Source organism: Pteropus alecto, unplaced genomic scaffold, assembly GCF_000325575.1.
Source record: "Pteropus alecto unplaced genomic scaffold, ASM32557v1 scaffold94, whole genome shotgun sequence".
Classification (NCBI taxonomy): Eukaryota; Metazoa; Chordata; class Mammalia; order Chiroptera; family Pteropodidae; genus Pteropus; species Pteropus alecto.
The window spans coordinates 7,984,827-8,006,741 of record NW_006437736.1 but is presented as its reverse complement, the minus strand read 5'-3'; the positions used below and the strand labels follow the sequence as shown (position 1 = coordinate 8,006,741).

Here is a 21,915-nt window from a genome sequence, read left to right as displayed (position 1 = left end):
GCATGGTTGAAATTACATATTTGTTTTCCTGTATTTGGAATGGATTTTTGGTATGGCTGGAAGATAAGATCTTTGACATCGCTTTGAAATTATATGGAAAACAAAACAGTAAGAGCTCTTTAGGACTTCTGTTTTATTCCTCATTGTGTTTGAAGGTCAGTGTGGTCTTTCAGAACTGTTAGTGCTATGGTTTAGAAATAACACTAATCATCCTTCATTTGAATCGCTTCCTCTTTAAGTGTTTTTTTTTTTTTCCTTAAGATGTGTGATGAGATTTTAGTAAATAGGGGGATGCTTAGGAAAACAAGCTATTTTGGGCCTCAGCAAATGTGGGCATTGGTATCTGTGCTCCTTGCTGTCATTTGCTGAATAACAAAATTGTGTTGTCTAAAAATACATGCCAGATTCTTCCCTTTGAAATTTTCATTTTCCTCCTTTGCTGAGGGGCATATGCATATATTTTGACCTATATGATGTATTTAGAGACAGTTTTCCAAAGAACGTTTTCACAACCATTTCAACACACAAAGTGAATGAAGAAAAGCTATAGGAAAGGCAGCCACAAAGAAAACCAAATGGTTAATTTCTGGAAAGTGTATTGTGTTTTGTGGAATTTAAAACTTCATCTGCTGCCTGGGGCTTTTTCAAGTAATTTTATATTTAAGAAGCTTGGAAAGATTTAAATAACTATTTAACTCAAGATCATATCACTGTAACTAGTGGCCAAAGCCCTATGCCTAGCCTAAGCCCTTAACCATGGTAGTCAGTTAATGGTAATTTCTGCTCTGCTTAATTCCCTGAGTTAGAGGCTAGAGGCTGATGTATGAGCTCCCATGAGGCTTTTATCTTGTAAGAATGTACTCCATACCTACAGCCTGAGCCTTTCTGTACACTCAAATTGATCATGCAAATTAAGAGGGTAAACATTTTAGTGTTGCTGAAAGTCTCATGGTTTCTGTTCTGTAACCCCTCCTAATCCTGAGTTTCCTCCCTTCCTTCACAAGTGTCCCTGTCATCATTGCAACAGACCTCAGCGTCTAAGAGATGGGAAGACCCCCACAGAGCTCTTCCTATATGACACACAAATCCTTCCTGCCACTTGGAGCTTTGCAGCTCAGATTTCCGCGCTCTCTTTGGAAGCCTTTGCGCAGGGACGCATTATAATTTAGGAGATAACTATCTTGTCGATCCTGGGAAACATGGAAGCAATTTTGTTGAAGGTCAGCCATTACTGGCTGAAGCAATGGGGTTATTATTTCCATTTTAGGCCTGAGGAACATCCGCCTGCTATTAGCCAAATGTGGTTCTCCTGTCAGGACCCAGTCCAAAATTGGATCCTTAGAACTATTCAGTGTTAATCATTTGAAGGAATATCTTTAGCTTTCATAGTGACTCATGTGGGTGAACCAATCTGTTTAGTCCTATTCTCAAAGCTGAGCTTTCTTCTGTAATAGAATGGTCATGCCACATCACTAGATTTATAGCTACGCAACACTAATGTAAGAGAGTGACTGGTGTGTCTTTTTTTTTTTTTTTTTACAATAGCACTTAGGAAGCATTCTCTATTGTGAAGCCTTTTTAGCTTATGGCACCCTAAGTAGATTTTGAAAAGCACTATAATCGAAGTTAAGAAACAGAGATGGAAAGTTTTTCCAGAACTAGTGGAATATCCCCATGTAAATCTAGGGTTTTCAATTTCAGATCCTCCAGAAGAATTTGAATTTCTTTTCTTTTTTTTTTCTTAAAAGTTCATTGTGGACACTGGCTGATAGAGGGAAGGTCTATAAAGAAGATAGAATGTACTTCCCTCCCTTCTTAATACTATTCTCCATCTTAATACTGTCATAGAAACACTGAATTCACTTATGGGGAACTGAAAACAAACCCTAAATTTCAAAAATGATGTCTTTGCAGCCTATTAAGTCCAAAAATATTACATGTGGGGATTTTAGATATTTATATCAAATTTTGAAATATCACTGCTTCCTATTCTATAAGAAAAATTCTGCATTTGAGGATTGATATTAAATACACTTCTCAGGACAGGCACTACTGATTTTTATTTGCGGAATATAAGTAGAATATCGATAGCAGCTCAAATCTAGGATCATTTATTATGAGGAAATCATGGGAAATACTATTTGTCTCCTTAAGCCTACTTTACGGAGTCCTCCATCTTTTATGGTTTCATGGAGAAGGTAAAATTTGATTTGTCACACTTTATTTCTGTTTCAATATGTAATACTATTCCAAGTCCAATTACAGGATTTTTTTTTTTTTTTTTTACAGAATCATTTTTAATTTAGTCTAGGCCCTAAACCTGGAATTGAACTTCATTGTGCAGAGAAGGAATATGTCACAAAGTTTTCAGTGGATCATGATAATCTAACACTATGAGCTAAATTATTTACATGAATGTAAATAATTGTGTATCGATTTCAATAGAGCCTCAAAAATTTATCTTTTTCATTTTAAAAATGACTGAAATGAGGCTCATTATTTAATGGCTCACAGTCATATACACATGAGATTCAAATCCAGGTCGGTGTAGTGTCAAAATCTGCTTTTTATGCTATTTTGTGTTAATTTTTAAATTCAAGAACTGTCTATATTTGATTGAACAAGAAATTGAATTTTAAGTAATTTATTTAAAGTTTCTAAACTGAAACAATATAATAGAACAGCTAGGAATAGTGATTGACGGGTGGGGGAGGGCAAGGGAGAGTGGCAGTAAGATGTTATATTGTCTTTTTAAAAAATTTTTTAAGTTAGATTGTCTTGTATCATAGCAGAAGACAGTAAGTAATGTGTAAAGATGATCCAGAAACAATGGAATAGACTCATGGATATATCCAAAAGAAGTAAAAACACAAACTCCTAAAAGGAATGGTACTGGGGTTGAGAAAGGAATGGGGTTGGCAACTGTTGATTTACATTATAAGCCCTTTGGTACTTGAAGAGTTTTAAAATTTATTATCTGACAGAATTTAAAAAGATTTTACCAAAAAAAGCAAATGTACAATCTAGAATGTGTCTTTTGCGATCGCCTATAAATAACCTCTCAAGAATTCCTTAAAATTGTGGACTAGAGGAAAATGAGGACATTTTCTTAGTCTATATCCATTATTGTTACTAATAATGTGAAATTGCAGTTAAAGCAATAACCGAGCAACTAATTTTTTTTCAAGGCCTTGTTCTAGGCTCTGTGGGAGATAAAAAGGTGAATGTGGTTTGGTCCCAGGCCTCCATCACATTAGTCTAGCTGGGAGAGGAGGACATGTAGTTGGGAACAAACAGGAACTCACATTGTGTTTGTGTCTGTTCCACACCATGCTAGATACTTTACCTATGTTATTTTTGATGGAAAACATGTATCATAGAAAAGATAAAATATGGAGAGCTGTATGGGTTTGGTGGGCGGTACGTGCTATTAACTTGCTAGAATCAAGCTGAGCATTTAGGATGGGCCTTCAAAGTAGAAAGGAATTTCTTTAGACAGAGATGAGATGGGAAAGGCATCGACATGTTTACTACTCAAGAAACTTTTGTTTGGAGCTTGTTCCTTGGTTCCTTTTGTACATATAAGCCATTGGCTAAAATTCATGTAAGCTGGATACGGATCTAAAATGGATTTTTAAAAAGTTGTTTGCTCAGCTAAAGAACTTTTATTAAATGTAAGTGCTGGTATCAGGGTTACTTTTTATTGAAACTACTTTCTACTTCACTGATAGTACAGAATCACAATTAAGAGTTGAGTACAAACACTCCTAACAATCAAGTGTGAGAAAAGCTAAGGCAAATTTGGTGATGACATGAATTTTGTATTTATTTTTGATTTTTAAAAATTGTCCACATCTTTAGGAATCTTTTAGCTTTATTTTTTAATGTAACTTATTTGTTTCATTTCCTTGGGACTGCACTTAGTTGCATGTTAATTACTGAGGCCAAGTGGGGTTAAATTTTAAAGATTCTTCAGTTTGAAAGCATGACCTCTTCACTGTCTTGCCTAGTTTTTACTCCAAGTAGAGATATTTGTAACTATAGAAGAACTCTGATTTTCAGCATTTTAGAAATCACATCAAAACTATAGCACTAACAATAAATAATTAAATATCAAAAGTTCAAAATAAACATACAACTTTTTGTATGTTGAATTTAGTTTGTCTCTTTCATTTAGGCAGTAAGTGCTAAAGGCAAACATTGTCACCTTGAAGAATTAATTTGAGAGTGTCCTTGCAAGATCAATCTGAGAGTGATCACTTTCCATTTAGGAAGTTTACAAAAGTTGTTTTAAAGGAGCCCCTGCTTTGTCATGTTCGATTTGAATGAATGACTTTACTGCCAGAAATTCCGGACCATTATATTATACTTTTTGAAAGTATATTTTATGTTTCTTCTAGAGCAGAGAAAGAAAAATAACTTAAGGGATTCTAATGTGATCTCAATGTAGGAAATCTTATATTAAATCAGTTCCTTAGTGGTTTAACATCTGTAGTCTTTGTCTTGAATCCTCAGCTTTAAATACTTAATAACCTCCACTGCTACAATCTGAATTTTTAAATGACTTTAAAATTATAAAAATATTTTATTCTTATTGTGAAAAACATAGAAAAGATAAAGAATAAATCAAAATATACCCATAATTTTACAGCTGAGAGATAACTTCTATACCCATTTGAAGTATTTTTCTTTTTTTCTAGTCATTTAGACAGGGTGTGTGTTTTTAATATACTTGAGACATAATCTGTTTCCTTATATCCATTTTCCTCACTTTTTCATTATTTCTTAAGCATTTAATGACCTAAATGCCTCCTTCATGTTGCTTCTTTTGAAACTTCTTATATTCTTATAATGTCCTCTAATAAAAATATTGATTAAAAATTTGTGGAATTTTAGTTATTAAAATTATAATTATTTTGTAGTCATAACTACTACATAAATTTATGAACTACTGACTACCACGAACAATAAGCAAATATAGTGGGCTTCTGTTAGTCTATTTAGGAAGTCACTTGCTTTTTAGGTTATATAATAGCTTTTATTTTGGCCCGAAGTACTAGAACATGGGATTTTGGTAAATCCAATTATTTTATTTCGAACAGCCTCATATTTGACTGCTTGGGTACCAGTTAAGAGCGTGGATTGGTATTATATCATTACAACTTAGTAGCTGTGTGACTTTGAGCAAAGGATCTCTTCTCACTGCATCTCCTTTTCAAGATTAGAGACTAAATGAGATAATAAAGTACATAGCTCAGAACCTGGCAAATAGGTGATATTGAATGTACTTGTGTTTTGTTTTCATTGTCATTGTGAGGTCTTTGGTTATTGAACAAAACAAAGGTGACTAGCCTTAGTAGAGGTCGACAAGCATTAGAACTTTTTTCTACCCATTCAAAGTAGCTGGCCATGGGGAAAAAAAAGCAAATAACCCATTTTAATTCTAGGCAGCAGAAAGCATCTTTGTTCTTTCTGTCCCATTGGGAAGCTCAGTCTTAAGATAACTTCACACTTCGCTATGAGGCAACTGCATACAGGCATTTAAAAAATTCCCTGCTGTGTCTGCATTGCTCGACATTCCCAAAGAACTGACTTACACCTTTCTGCTCATTATTCAATAGCTAGTTTCTATATAAATACCAGTCTTGCTCTAATAAATGATTGTGAATGGTGATAGTAATGGCTTCCATTTACCGAGTGCCGACTGTGTGACAGCTAAAAGCTTATTGTGCATTCTCTCATTCAGTCCTCAGGGCTACTCTGTGAGACTGTTTTTATCACCTCCATTTTATAGATGAGGAAACTAAGATTTATTGAGACTTAATATTATCTAATAAGAATTTGAATGCTGGTCTGCCTGACTCCAGAATCTGAGCCTTTAGCTTTACTTGTATTTCTGCTGCCTTTGTTTCGTAATTATTGCATAGCCTCATTCATTTGTTCAGTCTACATTTGTTGAGCTCCTACTCTGTGCTGGCCTGTTCTAAGTGCTAAGTTAGAGCAGACAAAAGTCTCTGCCCTCTTAAAGCCTACCTTCTATTATATTTGGGTTACTAGTATTCATTTTCCTCCTAGAAGGAGCATGCCTATAAGACAATGAGTGTCTTATTTCTCTCGAGTTTTAGAGATATAACTGAAATTTTATTCAAAGCTAAGAATAATTTCTGGGCTTATACAATAATTATTTTACCAAAATATTGGAAGTTAGGCTGTGCCTGATTGTATTCATCAGACTATGTGTTTATTTTAGCACTGGCTTTTAGTCCTTCCAGACTCCTCCAATTGAAGATGTTCTTACTGGTACTTTAAGAAGTATTCAGAGGTTTATAATTGTTTATGATAAAGTTGCTTCTTGAGATCTTGGTTTCTTTGACTTCCTTAAATGTTCTATAGGTATGTCGAACAGCATAAAAATCTTTAGAATATAGCAAAAATACATCAGATAAAACTAGTACAAGAGCTTAATTACTTTATAGAATAAATAAAAGTATTGTGATATAATTCAAAGAATACATGATATATGGAGAAGTCCAACTGTAAAGGAAAAAGTGATACATTTTTTCTTTGATATCAAGAATATTAAATCCTTCTATACAAATGAATTGTTATAATTTTAAAAGAATATGTATCAAAGTGTTTGTGTTGAATATTACTTAATAGCCATATAGAAGCTGAAAATAATTTTAAATATCCTTAGGTGCAGGCTACCGTGTTATACTCTTCACCTAGGAAATCATCAGTAAATACTGATAAAGAATGCAGTATAAAGAATGTGGTATTGCAATAAAGTAGTTGCCTTGTTTTTGCATTGAAAATGCGATTAAACCTTTTTGGCCCTGTAAGGAGCAAGTAGCTGATAATTTTTTGAAAGTCATTTGTCCAAGAGGGAGGATCATTGGCAAACCAGCTGCTATTCATTTTAGATTTTGACATTATTTCTCCTTGGGACCCTAATGCTGGGCTCTCTGATAACCGGTGCAAACTCCATGAATATCTTTCATTTCTCTAGAAGGAGGTGTGGATTTGCAAGGCTACCAGTTGGATATGCAAATACTACCTGACGGCCCAAAGAGTGATGTGGACTTTTCAGAGATTCTTAATGCAATACAAGAAAGTAAGTTCACTCAAATTTTAAATTCACCATGAAAGGAGAAACTATTATAATCCTTGGGAGGGGTATTAAAACTAGAAACCTTGGATACCAAGCTTTAAAAAAATATAATGATGTCTTATAAGAGATACTAGGTAAAATAATTTTGAGACCAGAAAAGATGGTTAGTGAAATGAGGGTTTAGTTTGTGAAACTGAACCACATAATATTGGGGTCTTTGAAGAAGCATGTGGAAAACTGTAGTGGAATTATAAATTCTGTAAATTGAAAATGCTATTATATTTACTAAATCACTAGGTATTGTAATTTTTTAGATTCCTTGATTAATTATAATGAAAGAAAAATCTTTAAGAAAGCAGAATACTATTCCTTTGTTGAAATATAAGTAGTAGGAAGTAAGTGTTGACGCAGTAAACTGAAATTAGGAATTTATTCTCCAAAACAGGTATCTGAGGTCATTGATGATGGGTTGTGACCCATAAGTGAACCCCTCTCTTCTAAGCATTTTGATTAATCAAGGTTTACTCTTCTTATACTACTTTATATGTGTTTTCTAGATTTCACTACAAATGTTATCATAATCAATACATTTACTCAAGTTATAGATTAAGCATTGAGAATGGGTATGCAATATCGCATACTAAGTCATTAGCATTTGTGTCTTGTTATCAGAGCTCTAATTCTAGATTGTGATACTCCTCCTTTAATATCAAACAGTATTATCTATCTGATGTTGCATTTGAAGGGCTTGGATCTGAAGAGCATTGTATAAAGAACTACTGCAAATTTTTTTGCTACATTTACTTTTGTGACATTGCATTTTTTAATAGCAATTCTAAGCATTTTTATAGTTGTTACTCCCTAGTGCCATTATACTTCCCTCCTGACCTTATGAGATCATTAATACATCTTCACTTCATAGGTAGGACAACTTAGAGTGAGGGAAGTTAAGTACCAAGGTAATACGATAAATAATGGAGACCAGACTAGAATGGTGGTGGGGGCGGGGCGGGGGAGATCTCCTACCCTCCATTTAATTCTTTTGTGAATGCACTTGGTATAGGGTTTAAACTCATTGAGGTGAAGGATCCTAATGTTGAAGATGAGGCTAGTTCTGAAGGAACTATTTTTAATGAAGAATATAAGAGGAGCAGCTACTTGTTCTGGTTGGGCAATCCCTTCAGATTAGGTTAATGAATAGGAGAGAGAAAATTTCCCCAGCAGAATAAAAATCAAATTAATAGACATTGGAAAGAAAATAACTTTTCATAGTAAGTTATAAAATTATGTAATTACTTCATCTGATTTGAAAGATGATAGATTGTACAATGCTGAAAGGATTTGAAAAAATTTTAATAAATGTCGAAAGTTGGTTTCTATGCAAGTACAGGAGATGAACTTAAATTTTTAGGGCTGAATGAACTTATAGCAAAGTGAACTAAATGTTTATGAGACTATATAGTAATTTTTGTTAGCATATCTTAGTTAAGACACATTTGTATATGATGTTAACTATTTTATAGTTTAGCATAGTGATTTCTTTCTAAACGGGTAGAAGAGTATAAGTGTGAGTATTTAATATTTAAGTTTAAAAATAAGGAAAAAGAAATATTACTTCACTTCAGCTTTTCTGTAGGTTTAAAATTTTTCTCATACTTTGAAAGTAACCTATTTATTTTCTTGTTAAAAAATAAATTTTATGCTAAGTAGGTTTGGGAAACTCCCCACATAGCCTGGATCCTTTCTGGTAGGAAAGATTTGGGCCATTCATCCACCTTCCATCTTTGTCTAGATTTCAAATGTGATTCAGATGTTTAACCAGTTCGCCGATCTATCTAAACATAAAAACGCATAGTCTGGTTTTTTAAGGGACTGTACCTTAGATTGTTGTTTATAGGAAACTTTGAGAGACCAACATATAAAAATGTAAAAAATGTGTATAATTTGAACATCATTAAAACTGCTCTTCAAAACATTTTTGTTGAGATTAGCAGGATTTCATTGTTTTTTTTTTTAGAATTTTGTGAACATATATGTATGATCTTCAAGATCAAGCCATGGGGAAGAGAGAGAGAGAAAAGTGACAGGGAGGGAAGGAGGAAGGGAGGGAGGGGAGGACGTATGCATGTATGTATTTCACACATTTCTAGAGTCTGAGATAGGCTAGCATTATGGTAAGTGCTTTTCCATTCTATCTCTTTTCATTGTTAAAACAACCCTAAGTAACAGCCGATAGTAATTTAATCATTTTTTAAGGTGAAAAAAATTGATTCTACCTCCCCAAAGCTATATGATTAATATGTGATTAGAGTCACGATTTAATCATTTGTCAGCCCTTGTTCTGCTAAATAAAAGGTTAAATAAAAATGATAAGGAAAAACTAACTACTTTCGATTTAAAAAAATTTTATTTCTGTGTTGTTATGTCTTAATGTAAGAATTCCTCCCCATGCTTCTACATTGTAAAATACATTTACATTTTTTTTTCCTATAGTGCTTATGTGCTAAGAATAGCTTTCTCTATTCAAAAGAAGATGTCTCAGAGCGGCTGGCTATCCATAAGTTGTTACTCAACTTCCCCCACATCAGAGATATAGCTTATAAGGAAGAAAAGAGTTACTTTATCCATTCATCCATCTTTCCATCTATCTATCTCACCTGTTATGTGGCAGGCACCGTGCTAGGCATAATATTTTAAAGCAGTGTTGAATGTTTCGGTGTGTAGTTCAAGTCAGGAAAAATGAAAATGTTCACAGATCATGTTTTGTTGTTCACAATGAAAGCAACTGCTTTCTAGGAGAAGAGTGTTTATGTGTGGCCGTATAATGTAACTGTGTGTGTGTGTGTGTGTGTGTGTGTGTGTGTGTGTGTGTGTGTGTTCGTTGATGTTATTTTCTCCTCTCTATTCTCATCCTTCACTCCTCATCCCGTGATGGCAGCAAATCCCTTGAACTCCTATGTTTCAGTAGAGTTTTGTGTTGCCTAAAGTTCCTGGCTTTTGTTTTCTGAAAGCCTGAGCCTCTGAGTGGCTGATCTGATGCTTGGATAGGAGAAGAAGAAAGAGGGAGAGGGAGAGAAATTTCCTAAGACAACCCCCTCAGAGTGTCCTGCAGTGGTAGCATGGCTTCTCGTGAGTGAGTGAAAAGGGAGGGAATGGAGAATGGCTGTGTTGTGTGCTTGCGGAGCTACTCGTGAGCCACCTTAACTGCCAGCCACGACTGACTTTCCCCAGCCTGAGGAAGGAACAGATCCTACAGCATTCAGGGAACTTTAGAGACTCTGGGATGGCAGCAGTATCATCTTCCTGTTTCTTTGTTGTATCTTTAGTACCTTGAGCCAGAGTATGGAATATAGTAGCTACTCGATAATTTGTATTAATGAGTGAGTGAATGAATGAATTCCATTGTAGACCTGCAAAGCGGGCAGCTCAGCAGTAGCCAGTGTGGCTCGGAGACCTGACATTCTGCTGTTTATAAAACCTCTGGAACCTTTGTACTGTCCTGGATATGTGAGGGAGAGGGGTGGGAATGTCATCGATGACCAAAATTAAACTGTGCATCAAGCCAGTGGGATGGGGCCTGGGGCATGACTTAGCTCGATGTAATGATAATGGGTGAAAGTCTTACTCTTGATTCCCAGCATATGCAGATACAGACCATGGGGACTCTTGAGTGGCATTCATACCCCGCAGACATTGTTATATTATAATCCATTAGGTTCAAATGAAGGAAAGAGAGCACAGAGCAGAGTGTTCAAAATTAGAACGCAGAGGTTGGGAGGATGATTGGGTGGTTGATATCCTATTGTCCGACCTCTGTGCTTGCATGTGTGTCTGTATAATCATACAGTGGTCCCTCCATCAGTGGTGCTCTGTGCTTCTGTGGCTGAGGAGCCTGAGTCATTTCTCTCTTCCATCCAGTGAGTCATTTAGAATCTGATTTCTTGAGCCCTGATTTCCAATTTTATTTTTAATCCTGTAGTCATGCTGTTTAAAGAGGAAGATGGGGGAGAGGGAGGGGCTGACGTACATTGAACTAGTAATCTTGTCTGGCAACTCTGCGATTGACCTTTTTACCTATGTTATTTAGTGTTAAATTCTCTTTGCCTCAATTTCCACGTTCGTAAGGGGGAGCTAGTCATAGTCAATCTGTGTAAAGCTTGGTGTAGTGCCCGGCACACGGTAAGTGTTAAGTGTTGGCTACCGCCTTGTCTGCATTCCTCTTAACAGTTCTGCATGGTAGATTGTATTATCTCCACTTAAAGAAATTAAAGTTTAAATAAGTTAAATAACCCAATCTAATAGAAATTAAATTGAAGCTTAAATAAGTTAAATAACCCACATAGCTCATGCTTCTTCCTGAGAAGGGAGAATCATGGTCAGTAGACATTGAGGATGTTCACTGCAAAACACCATTGACCTCATTTCGGGCTGTGAAAGAGGTAATCAAGGTTACTGAGCAAAGCTTGAGTTAGGTACACGGTTTCTAGATATCATTCCCAGGGCTGTGAAAGGTGCCATCTTTATCTGCCTTGTTATAGAGGTAATGAAGGTGTCTGTCTTGTCTTTAGAATGAAGTGTAGTAGCCAGAGAAGGTCTTCATAAAAAACACGCTATCTCAGGAATGAACAAGTTCATGACCTTGGCCCCATTGTTCTGTGGGCGCCCCATTGTTCTGTGGGCACCCCATGCCATCTATGATTCTCCGTTTTACAAACAGCATTACTAAGCCAGGAAATGTCAATGAAATTATTTTTTTAATGACCACATATAATTTTTTTAAATCTCATGCCTTTTTTTTTCAAAGACATATGTTCAATCTCAAAATATTTCAAGTAAACTTCCCATGGCAGAAAAAAAATGCCTACTCTCATGTTTATATCAGTGAAGACTGCAACTTTCTTACCCCAGGTTTTCTCTGGATACATGTTAACATAAACATTATAATTGTCATAACATACTAAAAGAGGTTTCCAAACTGTTTTTTCTCCCAAATATATTTTTATATACAATCTCAATATTTAAAGCAGATAGCAGTTGTTTGGAGTAGGTGGGATTGAAGTGGGCTTTGCCCACTCAGTTTCATCTTTGCCCCTTCCACGGCTCCCAAAGCGCTCAAAGGATTCTGGGGTTCCAGGGAACACACTTTGAAAACTACTGATCTATTGGAAAGGAATAAAATCAGCTAAGTAAAGATTTATGTCCTTTCCAAGTACTTTATTATTATTTTTTTTTCTTATCGGTAAACTAGGCATTCTCTGCCTTAGGGCTATTATCAGATTCATTTGAAGAGTAATGAACATCTGTAGAGTCCTAGGCTTGCTAGTGTCATAAATTCCAGCCTAAGGTGCTCAAAGCTGTGCTGAGTCTATGTTTCCCTGAATTTTTAAAAACATTTGATCTATTTGTTAAATTTTAAAAAATGTCAGACCTGTCGGACTACAGATGTAAAGTCTCGTTTTATTCAGATAAATGTTAGAACTGTGGCAAGATAATTGTTTGGTGGTTAAATGACTTCCTTTTCTTGAAAGCCTAAAATGATATGAGAATGATTTCCAACAATAAAAGAAAAAGCCCAGCTAGAAATAGCATGGATTTGAGAATAAGAACTGGGTTAAAATTCATCTTTGTCACTTAACCGTATAGCCATACTTAGCATCTCTGGACCTGGCTTCTTTCTCATAATACCTGCCTCATAAGGTGTTCTGAGGATGAAAGAAAACAGGCCTGACAATTCTTAAAGCACAGTCGGCTCTCAAAAAATTATTATCTGTCCTCACTTCCTTCTAAATTAATGCCCGAGCCTAGGAGAGAAACAGATTCTTTTAAATAATCTCATTAAGATAATGAGAATAAGAAACGATAACAATTAGCTTTTATTTATAATAAAATAGCTTTCGTTTATTTTTAAACGGACACCGAGCACCTATTTGCTAGCTCTTATGTCAATCTTGGAGCTGCTTTGAGCCTTCACCTGAAAGGGATCCAAGAAGTAGAGGTGAATCTGTTATAAAACAGCCAAGTAAGTGTTCAGATTGAGATATAAACACTTTTTTTTTTTGCATATTTAATTATTCTTGAAGGTGTCCTTTTCTTTTTCTTTTTTTTTCCATTTTCTAATGAGGCTTTGAGGTCAATATGCAATACCTTCAGAATTCTGAGTATCAGATGTAATAATGTAGAACTCGGGACAAAAATAGTATAATGAACTGGCACTCTGCAGAACAAATATAGATACTTAGATTATGCTGCTCAACCCTCTCATGTCTTCAGTGACCTATAATTTCTTGCATCAGAAAATACTGAAATTAAAGTACTTCTTTCCTGTAATACCAAGGTGGGGTTATTCTGCTACATTTGGAAAATAGAGAATTAAAAGAATAGTGAGTCAAACTATTTGATTTTTTCGATATTTATTTCTATCTTAGACTATTTCTAAAAAATATTTACTGTTTTTTTTTCATTGCCTTTATAGCATCGATTTCTCAATTTTATTTTCTTATTTGGAAGTACGAGACTTCCCACTTGGGTCTTGGTCATGTTTATATCTCTAGCACCTAAACTAAATGTTGATTCAGTGAACAGATGGCAGAAGATAATCAGTTTGTTTATCTGAGCCCTCAAAGTATATTTCTGGTCTTTATTTCCATATAGAATGAATAATAGCTAATATCTCCAATGATTTTTACTGAAGAAGTAATGGCAAATATCTGATGAGTAGATTCAGTACTGCCACAGTAAATTTGCCTTCCCATCCCATAAAGAAGGTCCGCTCTGCCTGCTTCCTGGCCCTCGGACTTCTCTGGGACAATATAGCGAGCCAACCCTCAGAAATCTCTGCTATGCTACATTTGATGATTTACTCAGACGCTACAGCTGATTTTTAGTCTTCCCAGGCAGTTTTAGTTTCTTGACCCTCGTTCAGTTGTTATATGTGAGTTCTGGCTGTTTTTTTGCCCCTAGGTCTTTTTAGGCTGAGTGCCTGCTTTTGCAAAAGAAAATCATATGGTTGTCTCTCTTGCTTTCCCAAATGCATGGTCTCCACTTGCCCTTACTCGTCTCAGCTGCCCAGTTCTGTTCACACAGCTTTTCCTGAATCTGAATGCAGTACAGTTTCATTATTTGGGTAGCACTGAAAGTTTTGCATTCTCTCTCCATCTAGTCTTTTTTAATAGACTCCTCAGAACAATAGGTTCCCATTCTTATTTAATGAAGCAAACAGCAGAATTGTTCCAGCAGATACTTATCAGACATTTTTATTTGATAAAAAAGTATAAGGGAGGTGATGGGATCCATTAATAAGTGACATTATTTGGACATAGAGTATGCTTGTGACATTCATGCCTACAGGAAGAAAGGCCCCATCCCCATCTTGCTGGACAGTGAGCTCTGTGAAGACAGGGGCCATGACTGTTGCGTCCAGTATTTGAGCCCCAGTGCCTAGCCCAGTTCAGTGTCTGGCCATGGTAGGCACATGATAAATACATGTTGAATCAATAGCTTCTTACAAATTGGTTAACTGCAGAAATTAGGGGTTGTTTTCTCTTTAAAGAAAATGATGTAAGTTTGCATCAAAGGATATTGTGCTTTGTTTCTAAAACTTACCTTGTAGTTAAAGCTGATAGACCAGTAACAATGGTGAAATATTGATGAAGGACACATTTCTTTTGCCTGTGGAATATTTCTATAGTCTACAGTCTTTCTGACCATGTGTTCAGCTGAGCATTTTCTGACATTACAGCATTTTGAATCTCTGCTGAAGCTCTTGAGAGGCCGGCAAGTGATTACGATGCCTTAACATCACTTATTCTCTACAATTGGATCACCATAACACACTGATTTCTCTTGAGCACCCAGGAAGCCCAGACAGTTATTCTGATGAGCGAAAGTAAGGAGAGCAAAGGGCTTCTCTCCCTTTTCCCAAGTTATCTGGTCCCTCTAGAATCAAATAGTTGGGCCTTTAATGTAGAGTAGAATTTCTCAGCTTTAGTACTGTTGACATCTGGGCTGGAGAACTTTTTGTTGTAAGACTGTTTCGTGCATTGTAAGATGTTTGGCAGCATCCCTGGCCTCTACCCACTAGATAACACTAGCACTGCCCCCAATAACCAAAAAATGTCTCCAGGCAATGCCAGATGTCTCCAGGGTGACAATTTGGTCCCAGTTGAAAACCACAGATATAGAGGGCTTTATTGAACTGATTGTGCTAACACCAGAATGTGATACTGGCAGAAGATGACCTGATAATTGTCTGTGGCAAAAGCATAGGGACAGTTCTCATAGACGGATGGCTGGGTATTCAAGAGTTTCATGGGCCAGACACCTGGACATGAATCTCAGCGTCCTCTATAGCTTTCCCCCTTTATCCCACATCTTATCCCAATCTATCCCTCATAACAACCATTCCAACTCATAAATGCCTCCTCTGTCTTCTTGTATCGTTAAGGCTAAAATGCTAACTTTGCTCCCAGATTCTAAAATTGACAAACTAGTATTCTTGTGCATCTGCTATGAGTTAGCCACCCTGCTGATATGTACATTATCTCATGCAATCCCCTCACCCACCCCAAGAGAGTTTTCTGTAACTGTTCTTACCAGCGAGGAAATGGATGCAGAAATTCACACAAGTGGTAGAGTTTGGAATAGTCAGTGGGTCTTCTGACTTCGTTAACAAAGTATTGTATCATATTGTTCAAATCTCACCAATATCTACTTGAAATAGAATCACTATCTGGTTGAAAATTTAATCAGTATCTGCTTGAAGCTGTGGAGCTCCTGGCTTGTGAATAAGAATCATGTTAGAGAAATGTGTACGCAAGGTCCTAGAGCCATAGATGTTGGAAGAAAGGAGGCTCTCAGATGTCATTACACGGTGACCACTTTGTGATCATCATTCTGTCATCCAGCAAATATGTGTTGAGGGCTTATTTCATGCCAGGACCTCTGTACATCAGTCAAGACAGACAAGGTTCCTGCCTGTATAGAACTTATATTCTAATAGAGTAACTATCCAATACACAAGTAAACAGAAATATAAAGAACGTACTTACAGATTGTGATAAGTGCTGTGAAGAAAATGAGCAGTGAAAGGAGATAATTGGGTGAAGGGGGAACTTCCTTACATAGCGTTGTCCAGGAAGTTATCTTTGATCTCTGCACTTCCCACAACACTGTACAGCACTTCCTCAAAAAATGTCAGTACCTGTCCTTGAGTACCTGGTACAGAGCAGGTGCTCCTAAACCTTGGTTGTGTGAAAAACCATGATGGAGTGCTTTTTTTGTAGCTTCAGAGTCTAAAAATCTGTAATAAATATATTGGGTGTTTTTTTTTTTTTTCCTGCTATAACAAATCACCGCAAATTTAGTAACTTAACGCAACACAAATTTATTATCTCACAGTTCTGGAGGTCAGAAGTCATCAAGGTGTTAGCAAGACTGTGTTCCTCCTGGAGGTTCTGAGGAGAATCTACTTTCTTGTCTTGTCTTCTAGAGGCCGCCTGCCTTCCTTCACCTGTGGCCCTATCTTCTTTTGTCAAAGTGAACCGCATAGCATGTTCCCACCTCTCTCTGATTCTGACCCTCTTGCTTCCCTTGTAATTACATTGCCTACCTATGGAATCCTGGATAATCTTCCCATTTTAAGATCTTGACTTAATCATATCTACAAAGTCCCTTTTGCTGCGTAAGGTAACATATTCACATGTTCCAGGAATTAAGTCACCTTTGGGGGCCACGATTCAATCTGTCACAGCAAGCAATAAATATTAGTTTTATCTCCGTACCTGCCTTATTTAACAGATGTAAAATGAAGTTAAATGAATTTACGAAAATCACATACTTGGATATAGCTTTAGACCCTGGTCACTCCATCTAAATATGTCATCTTTATTCTCTCTATATCCAAACTCTGTTCTTTTCTTTACAGCACACACCACACTTTACATTTCTTTGTTTTGTTTTCTTATTAATACAATAACACTTTTATTCACCCAGGTATGGCCATCATGCAGTCTGTGCCTAGACATATAGTGTGCATGCCTCTAAAGATTTTTTTGAATGAAAGAATGAATAGTCTTTCACATGCTTGGGTAAACAGAACCCAGTCTCCTATGAATTTTTCTGTGCAGTGGCTCCTGACAAGTTAAAAATCCTTAACCATTTTTAAAGCATCAAAGGAAAAAGTGAACTTCAATGTTGGTCCATAATTTGAGTTGATAAAGACAAGACCCATACCTGGCATTATATTTTCTCATCCACTAGTGCTGAACTTTCCTTTTTGGTATGCTGCAAGGCACTGTGCATTTGAACATGGTGTCCTGTATTTGGATCTCCCCTATACAGTGCTTTATGTATTGACATCTTAGCATCAACAGTCTCTTGAGAGCCCCTGAATGGCTTACTTCATAATTTCGATCCATGATTAGAGAAGAAGAAAGGCAGAAAATCTAACTGCATGCTTTATTATCGCATTGGCTTTTCTCTATTTAACCTTAAATGTCACAAAGAAGGAATAAAATCACAGTTTTACTGAACCATGCATTTATGAGTTCACTTAGTAAGTTGTATGGCACTTAAAATGAAAAAAAAAAAAATATATATATATATATGTTAAAAAGTATAGGTCATCTCCAACACAGAGAATGCATTCTTAGAAGTCTTAAATGACAGTCCCTTATGCTAAACAACTAAAGGACGGAAGGCAAAACACAACACCTCCTGTTATGGAAGACAAATTATATTTATTTTACAGAAGTACTTCGCTTAGCTTCACATTGTCCTTAATCTCACCAAGTGAAGACACCGTTTGGTCAAACATACTTACATCTGACGTCCTTTTCTCTTAGGAAATAAATACCTATCATTCAAGGTGTTATCGAAACAATGAAAACATACGAAGCCAAAGGGAGGTGCCTTCTCTTCTGGTATAGCTTTTAAGATCCCAGATCCTTGATCTCACTTGTAATGTGTTTGCTTTGGTTGCAGTGGCCAAGGATGTCAATATTCTTTTTGATGAATTAGAAGCTGTCAACAGTCCTTGCAAAGATGATGATTCTCTCCTTCACCCTGGAAACCTGACCAGTACTTCAGATGATGCCAGCAGATTGGAAGCAGGGGGAGAGGTAAGAGTGTGTCATTTCCTAAAAACATAATTCTTGATTCGGGCAGGAACCCATAAAGCATATTTCAATGGACAGTTTAATGTAATCATCTCATTGAACTTTAGGTTCCTGGAAAACAAGGGGCAGGTTTTAGATACCTTTGGTGTACTCTGTGGTCTGGTAGATTTTGGGGATCCCAAATCTACTTAGGCTCAAACAAACTGTCAGTGGGTGAGACACTTCCCATGTTATACCTGAAGATTTATACAGAAGGAGATTGTTAAAACCACCTGTCATTTTAAGATAATTGACATTCTGGGTGTCACTAACTAGTAAAAAGTAAGCTTTACAAGGATGGACTTCCTTGTGTAAGTTCCCCAACACCTAGAACAGTGATGCAGATGGACCAGCCCTCAGTAGATTGTGTTGTCTCCAGCATCTCTGAGTTTCCATTTGCCTCTGTAATTTGGAAACTCATTGTAATTGTAAATAGACCCATCTGTTCATATATCCTTTTGGAAAGAGAAGTATTTTGTTAGAGGCATTCACTTTTGCTCAGGTTGTGTCTCAATAGAGTTTGATATCTCCTTTGTATATGCACTGGATATAGATAATAGGAATACAGAATAAACATCATTTGTTTACTACATATTCCTAATGTCTTTATTATTCCAGAGCCATTAGCCATTGAAAGGATTACATATTAGAACAAGGAAAATTGTTTTCTTCTACTAAGCTTCCCGGACTTCTCCCTACAAACACCATATGCTACTATCTATGTTACTTTATTTTTTAAAGAATAAAACCATTTTATCATCGTCCTTCACACAGATACTTTTAATACTATGATATGATATAAAGGAGAGATTGTGAAAGGACCTCAAAAAGCAACTAGTCTCATCTCCTTAACTTATAAGTGAGGAAATAGTCTCAGGAAGGTTAGGCCTTTGCTAACCCTCCTCCTGATGCTTGTTTTTGCAGGCAGGTCTTGATGTGCTAAATTTATAGGATAGCTCCCTTGCATGGCAAATAATTGTTAAGAAAGTGTTTACTTGGATAGGCTTCTGAGTACCTCTTAAGGCAATCAGTGAGAATTAGTCATCGATTGTAAACCTCTACACCAAGTATGAGACATGGGTATTTTTATCCCTCCTGGCTAAGATGTTCCTTTTGGATGAGATTGCATACATGGCAGTCGTATGCAAGAATAGAGTTTCTGGCAATGGCCTTGGTGGTTTGGCATGTTTGCCTTTTTCATACTGATATTTGGAAACTGATATATACTGTGGCCTAGAGAAAATGTCGCTCCCCCATTTCCATTTGCTAGTTTACAGACATGTTTTTTGAAATCTCTCAGCCTGAGAATCCTGGTTCCAGCCTGCCCACCCCCTACTGGATGGTCTCCTTCAGTGTTGTACGTACATGATTACAACAGGCCCATGGAGCCTGGACAAAAATTACACCTACTATTTTATTTCTGTAATTTTTATATATGTAATCACTGCAAAATAATATTTGCAACTTATGTGTAAGTTACAAAGCATAATAATAAAATGAACTCCTTGAACCACCATCCAACTTATAAACTAGAATGGTATTTTTCAAATTATGGTGGCAACCTAATTGTAGGTTACCAACTCTAATTGTTTTTTAATGGAATGGAAAATTAATATAAGTGTGTATGCAAGTAGAAAGGGTAAGTATTATTGTGTAAAGCTTTTGTCTCAGATATTTTGTGTGTGTTTACATATATACACAAATATCACAAAGTTAAATGTTTTTCTTACTGTGGGCAAAAATATTCAAGAAACATTGAACCAGCATGTTACTAAAGCTATCAAAGCTACTTGAATCCCATTCCACTACCAGAGGTACCATCTTTCTGAATTTTTGTGTTTTTTACTCTCTTACTCTAAAAATAGTTGTACCACATATATATGTAGCCTTAACAACTTCTTTTAGATTTACTTAGTGCTTTACAAAAAGTGGTATCACGTAGTATGAAGTCTTCTGTGACGTGCTTTTTTCTGACAATATTGTTTGTAAGATTTATGTTTACTATTGGATGCAACTGTAGTTCAGTCATTTTCGCTGCTGTATAATCTATTTTATGACTATTCTATAATTTATCTATTTACTTGTTCATGGACATTTGAATTTATTCCACATTTTTATTTTCTAATGAACAATGTTGCTATGAATATTCATATACATGTCTCCTAGTTGCTGTATGAAAAATTTCTCTAGGATTATATGTTATGCAAATGTTCAATTTTACAAGATAATATCATTGTGCTTTCCAGGGTAAGTATATCCGTTTTCACTCTCACGTGTAGAATATTAGAATTCTCAGTTGCTGAACATCCTTGCCAAACATTTGGTATTGTTAGGTGTCCTAATTTTTGCCCAATGACTCAATGCTTTTTCCAATTTTTATTTTGTTTCCTCTTGTTTACATTTTTATTAATAAAAAATGTAATTTTGATAAAACACAAGAAAAATCCTTTTAGTTTTAATTGTTCTTTAAAATTACTCACCTAAGGCTCAGTTTTACAGGTGTTTTACACCGGTCCCTTTCTCTTTGAATACAGGCAATGCGGGAAAAGAACAAATCGAATGGACTCTACTTCAGAGATGGAAAGTGTCGAATTGACTATATTCTTGTGTACAGAAAATCCAACCCCCAGACTGAAAAGAGAGAAGTATTTGAAAGAAATATCAGAGCAGAAGGGTTACAAATGGAGAAAGAAGTAAGTAGTTTGTTTGGATGAGAAAATATATATACATCTATTCATATCAAGAGGCAATTGAAAAATAAGCGGTTAGTCATTATGTAAACAGAATGTTTTATTTGGTCAGAGTTTGCTAATCTGCAGTGTTTGGGGAATATTCCAGTAATTAAACTTTTCTGGCACAATTTGCCTAGAGAGTATTTCAATGTCAAGTGATCTCATGAAAATCAAAATACACTATTCCAATTGAATAGATTGCCTCAAAGTGTTAATTTACCTGACTTCCTTCATCTGCTTCTTGTTTGTCTAGTCTCATGAGTTAAAGAAAATTTCAGATAAAATGCAATCACCCCACTTTGGAGGCTCTTTTTACATTTCAGGAAATATAATGAGCTTGGGCATCCTCACACAGCAGAAGAGACTGCCTGGCTGATTTGTCCAAAACAGCCGGAACTTACAAAATGATTCCAGTTTTAAGGAACTTTCAGGTTGTTTTTATCATGTTCTCAGACTTAAGAGTCACCTTACCAGTATTTGCTCTCCCCTTTCCCTCCTTCCTCTCTGTATGGGGATTTTCAAGGAAATACTTAGTCAGGAAAGTGTGAGAGGTCCAGCCAGGCCTCTGATAATAATCCATGATAAGATTATTGGGTACCCAGAAATACCGTGTGCATTTATAGAACTTGGCCCTGGTAGGTGGATTACGTAACTCCTCTCAGATTTTCCCTAAATATTGTGCAAAGATTGTGGAGCTTTTCATAGTCAATAAGGAGAATATATTGGCAGTTAAATTTTTTGCTTCCGATTCTGCTCCTTGAGGCTGAGGGGATAGATCTTTGAAATCAGACATTCAGGTGTTTTCGTTGTATGGTACAGGTTGCATGCTGATCTTGGGACACTTCAGATAAGTGGGATTTTTCCAGCTCTGTTAGACTGGTCTCAATTCTTGAGGATTTATAAAACAGAAACTGTATTT

The 21,915-nt window shown here is 36.0% G+C and overlaps 1 protein-coding gene across 14 annotated transcripts in view; it reads left to right on the top strand.

Moving 5' to 3' along the window:
- The window catches only part of ANO4 (anoctamin 4), a 332,447-nt gene that overhangs the window by 161,330 nt on the left and 149,202 nt on the right, over positions 1-21,915 (top strand). For 12 of the 14 annotated variants that reach the window (XR_003047093.1, XM_025048733.1, XM_025048727.1 and 9 more), the window contains 3 exons: positions 7,010-7,114; positions 18,092-18,228; positions 20,799-20,957. Coding sequence is in view for 13 of the 14 variants with exons in the window: in XM_025048733.1 (XP_024904501.1) it covers positions 7,010-7,114; positions 18,092-18,228; positions 20,799-20,957 (401 nt within the window). In the remaining variant the exon portion in view is untranslated. The remainder of the gene's footprint in view (positions 1-7,009; positions 7,115-18,091; positions 18,229-20,798; positions 20,958-21,915) is intronic. The other 2 variants (XM_006914557.2, XM_025048731.1) reach the window with 1 other exon arrangement.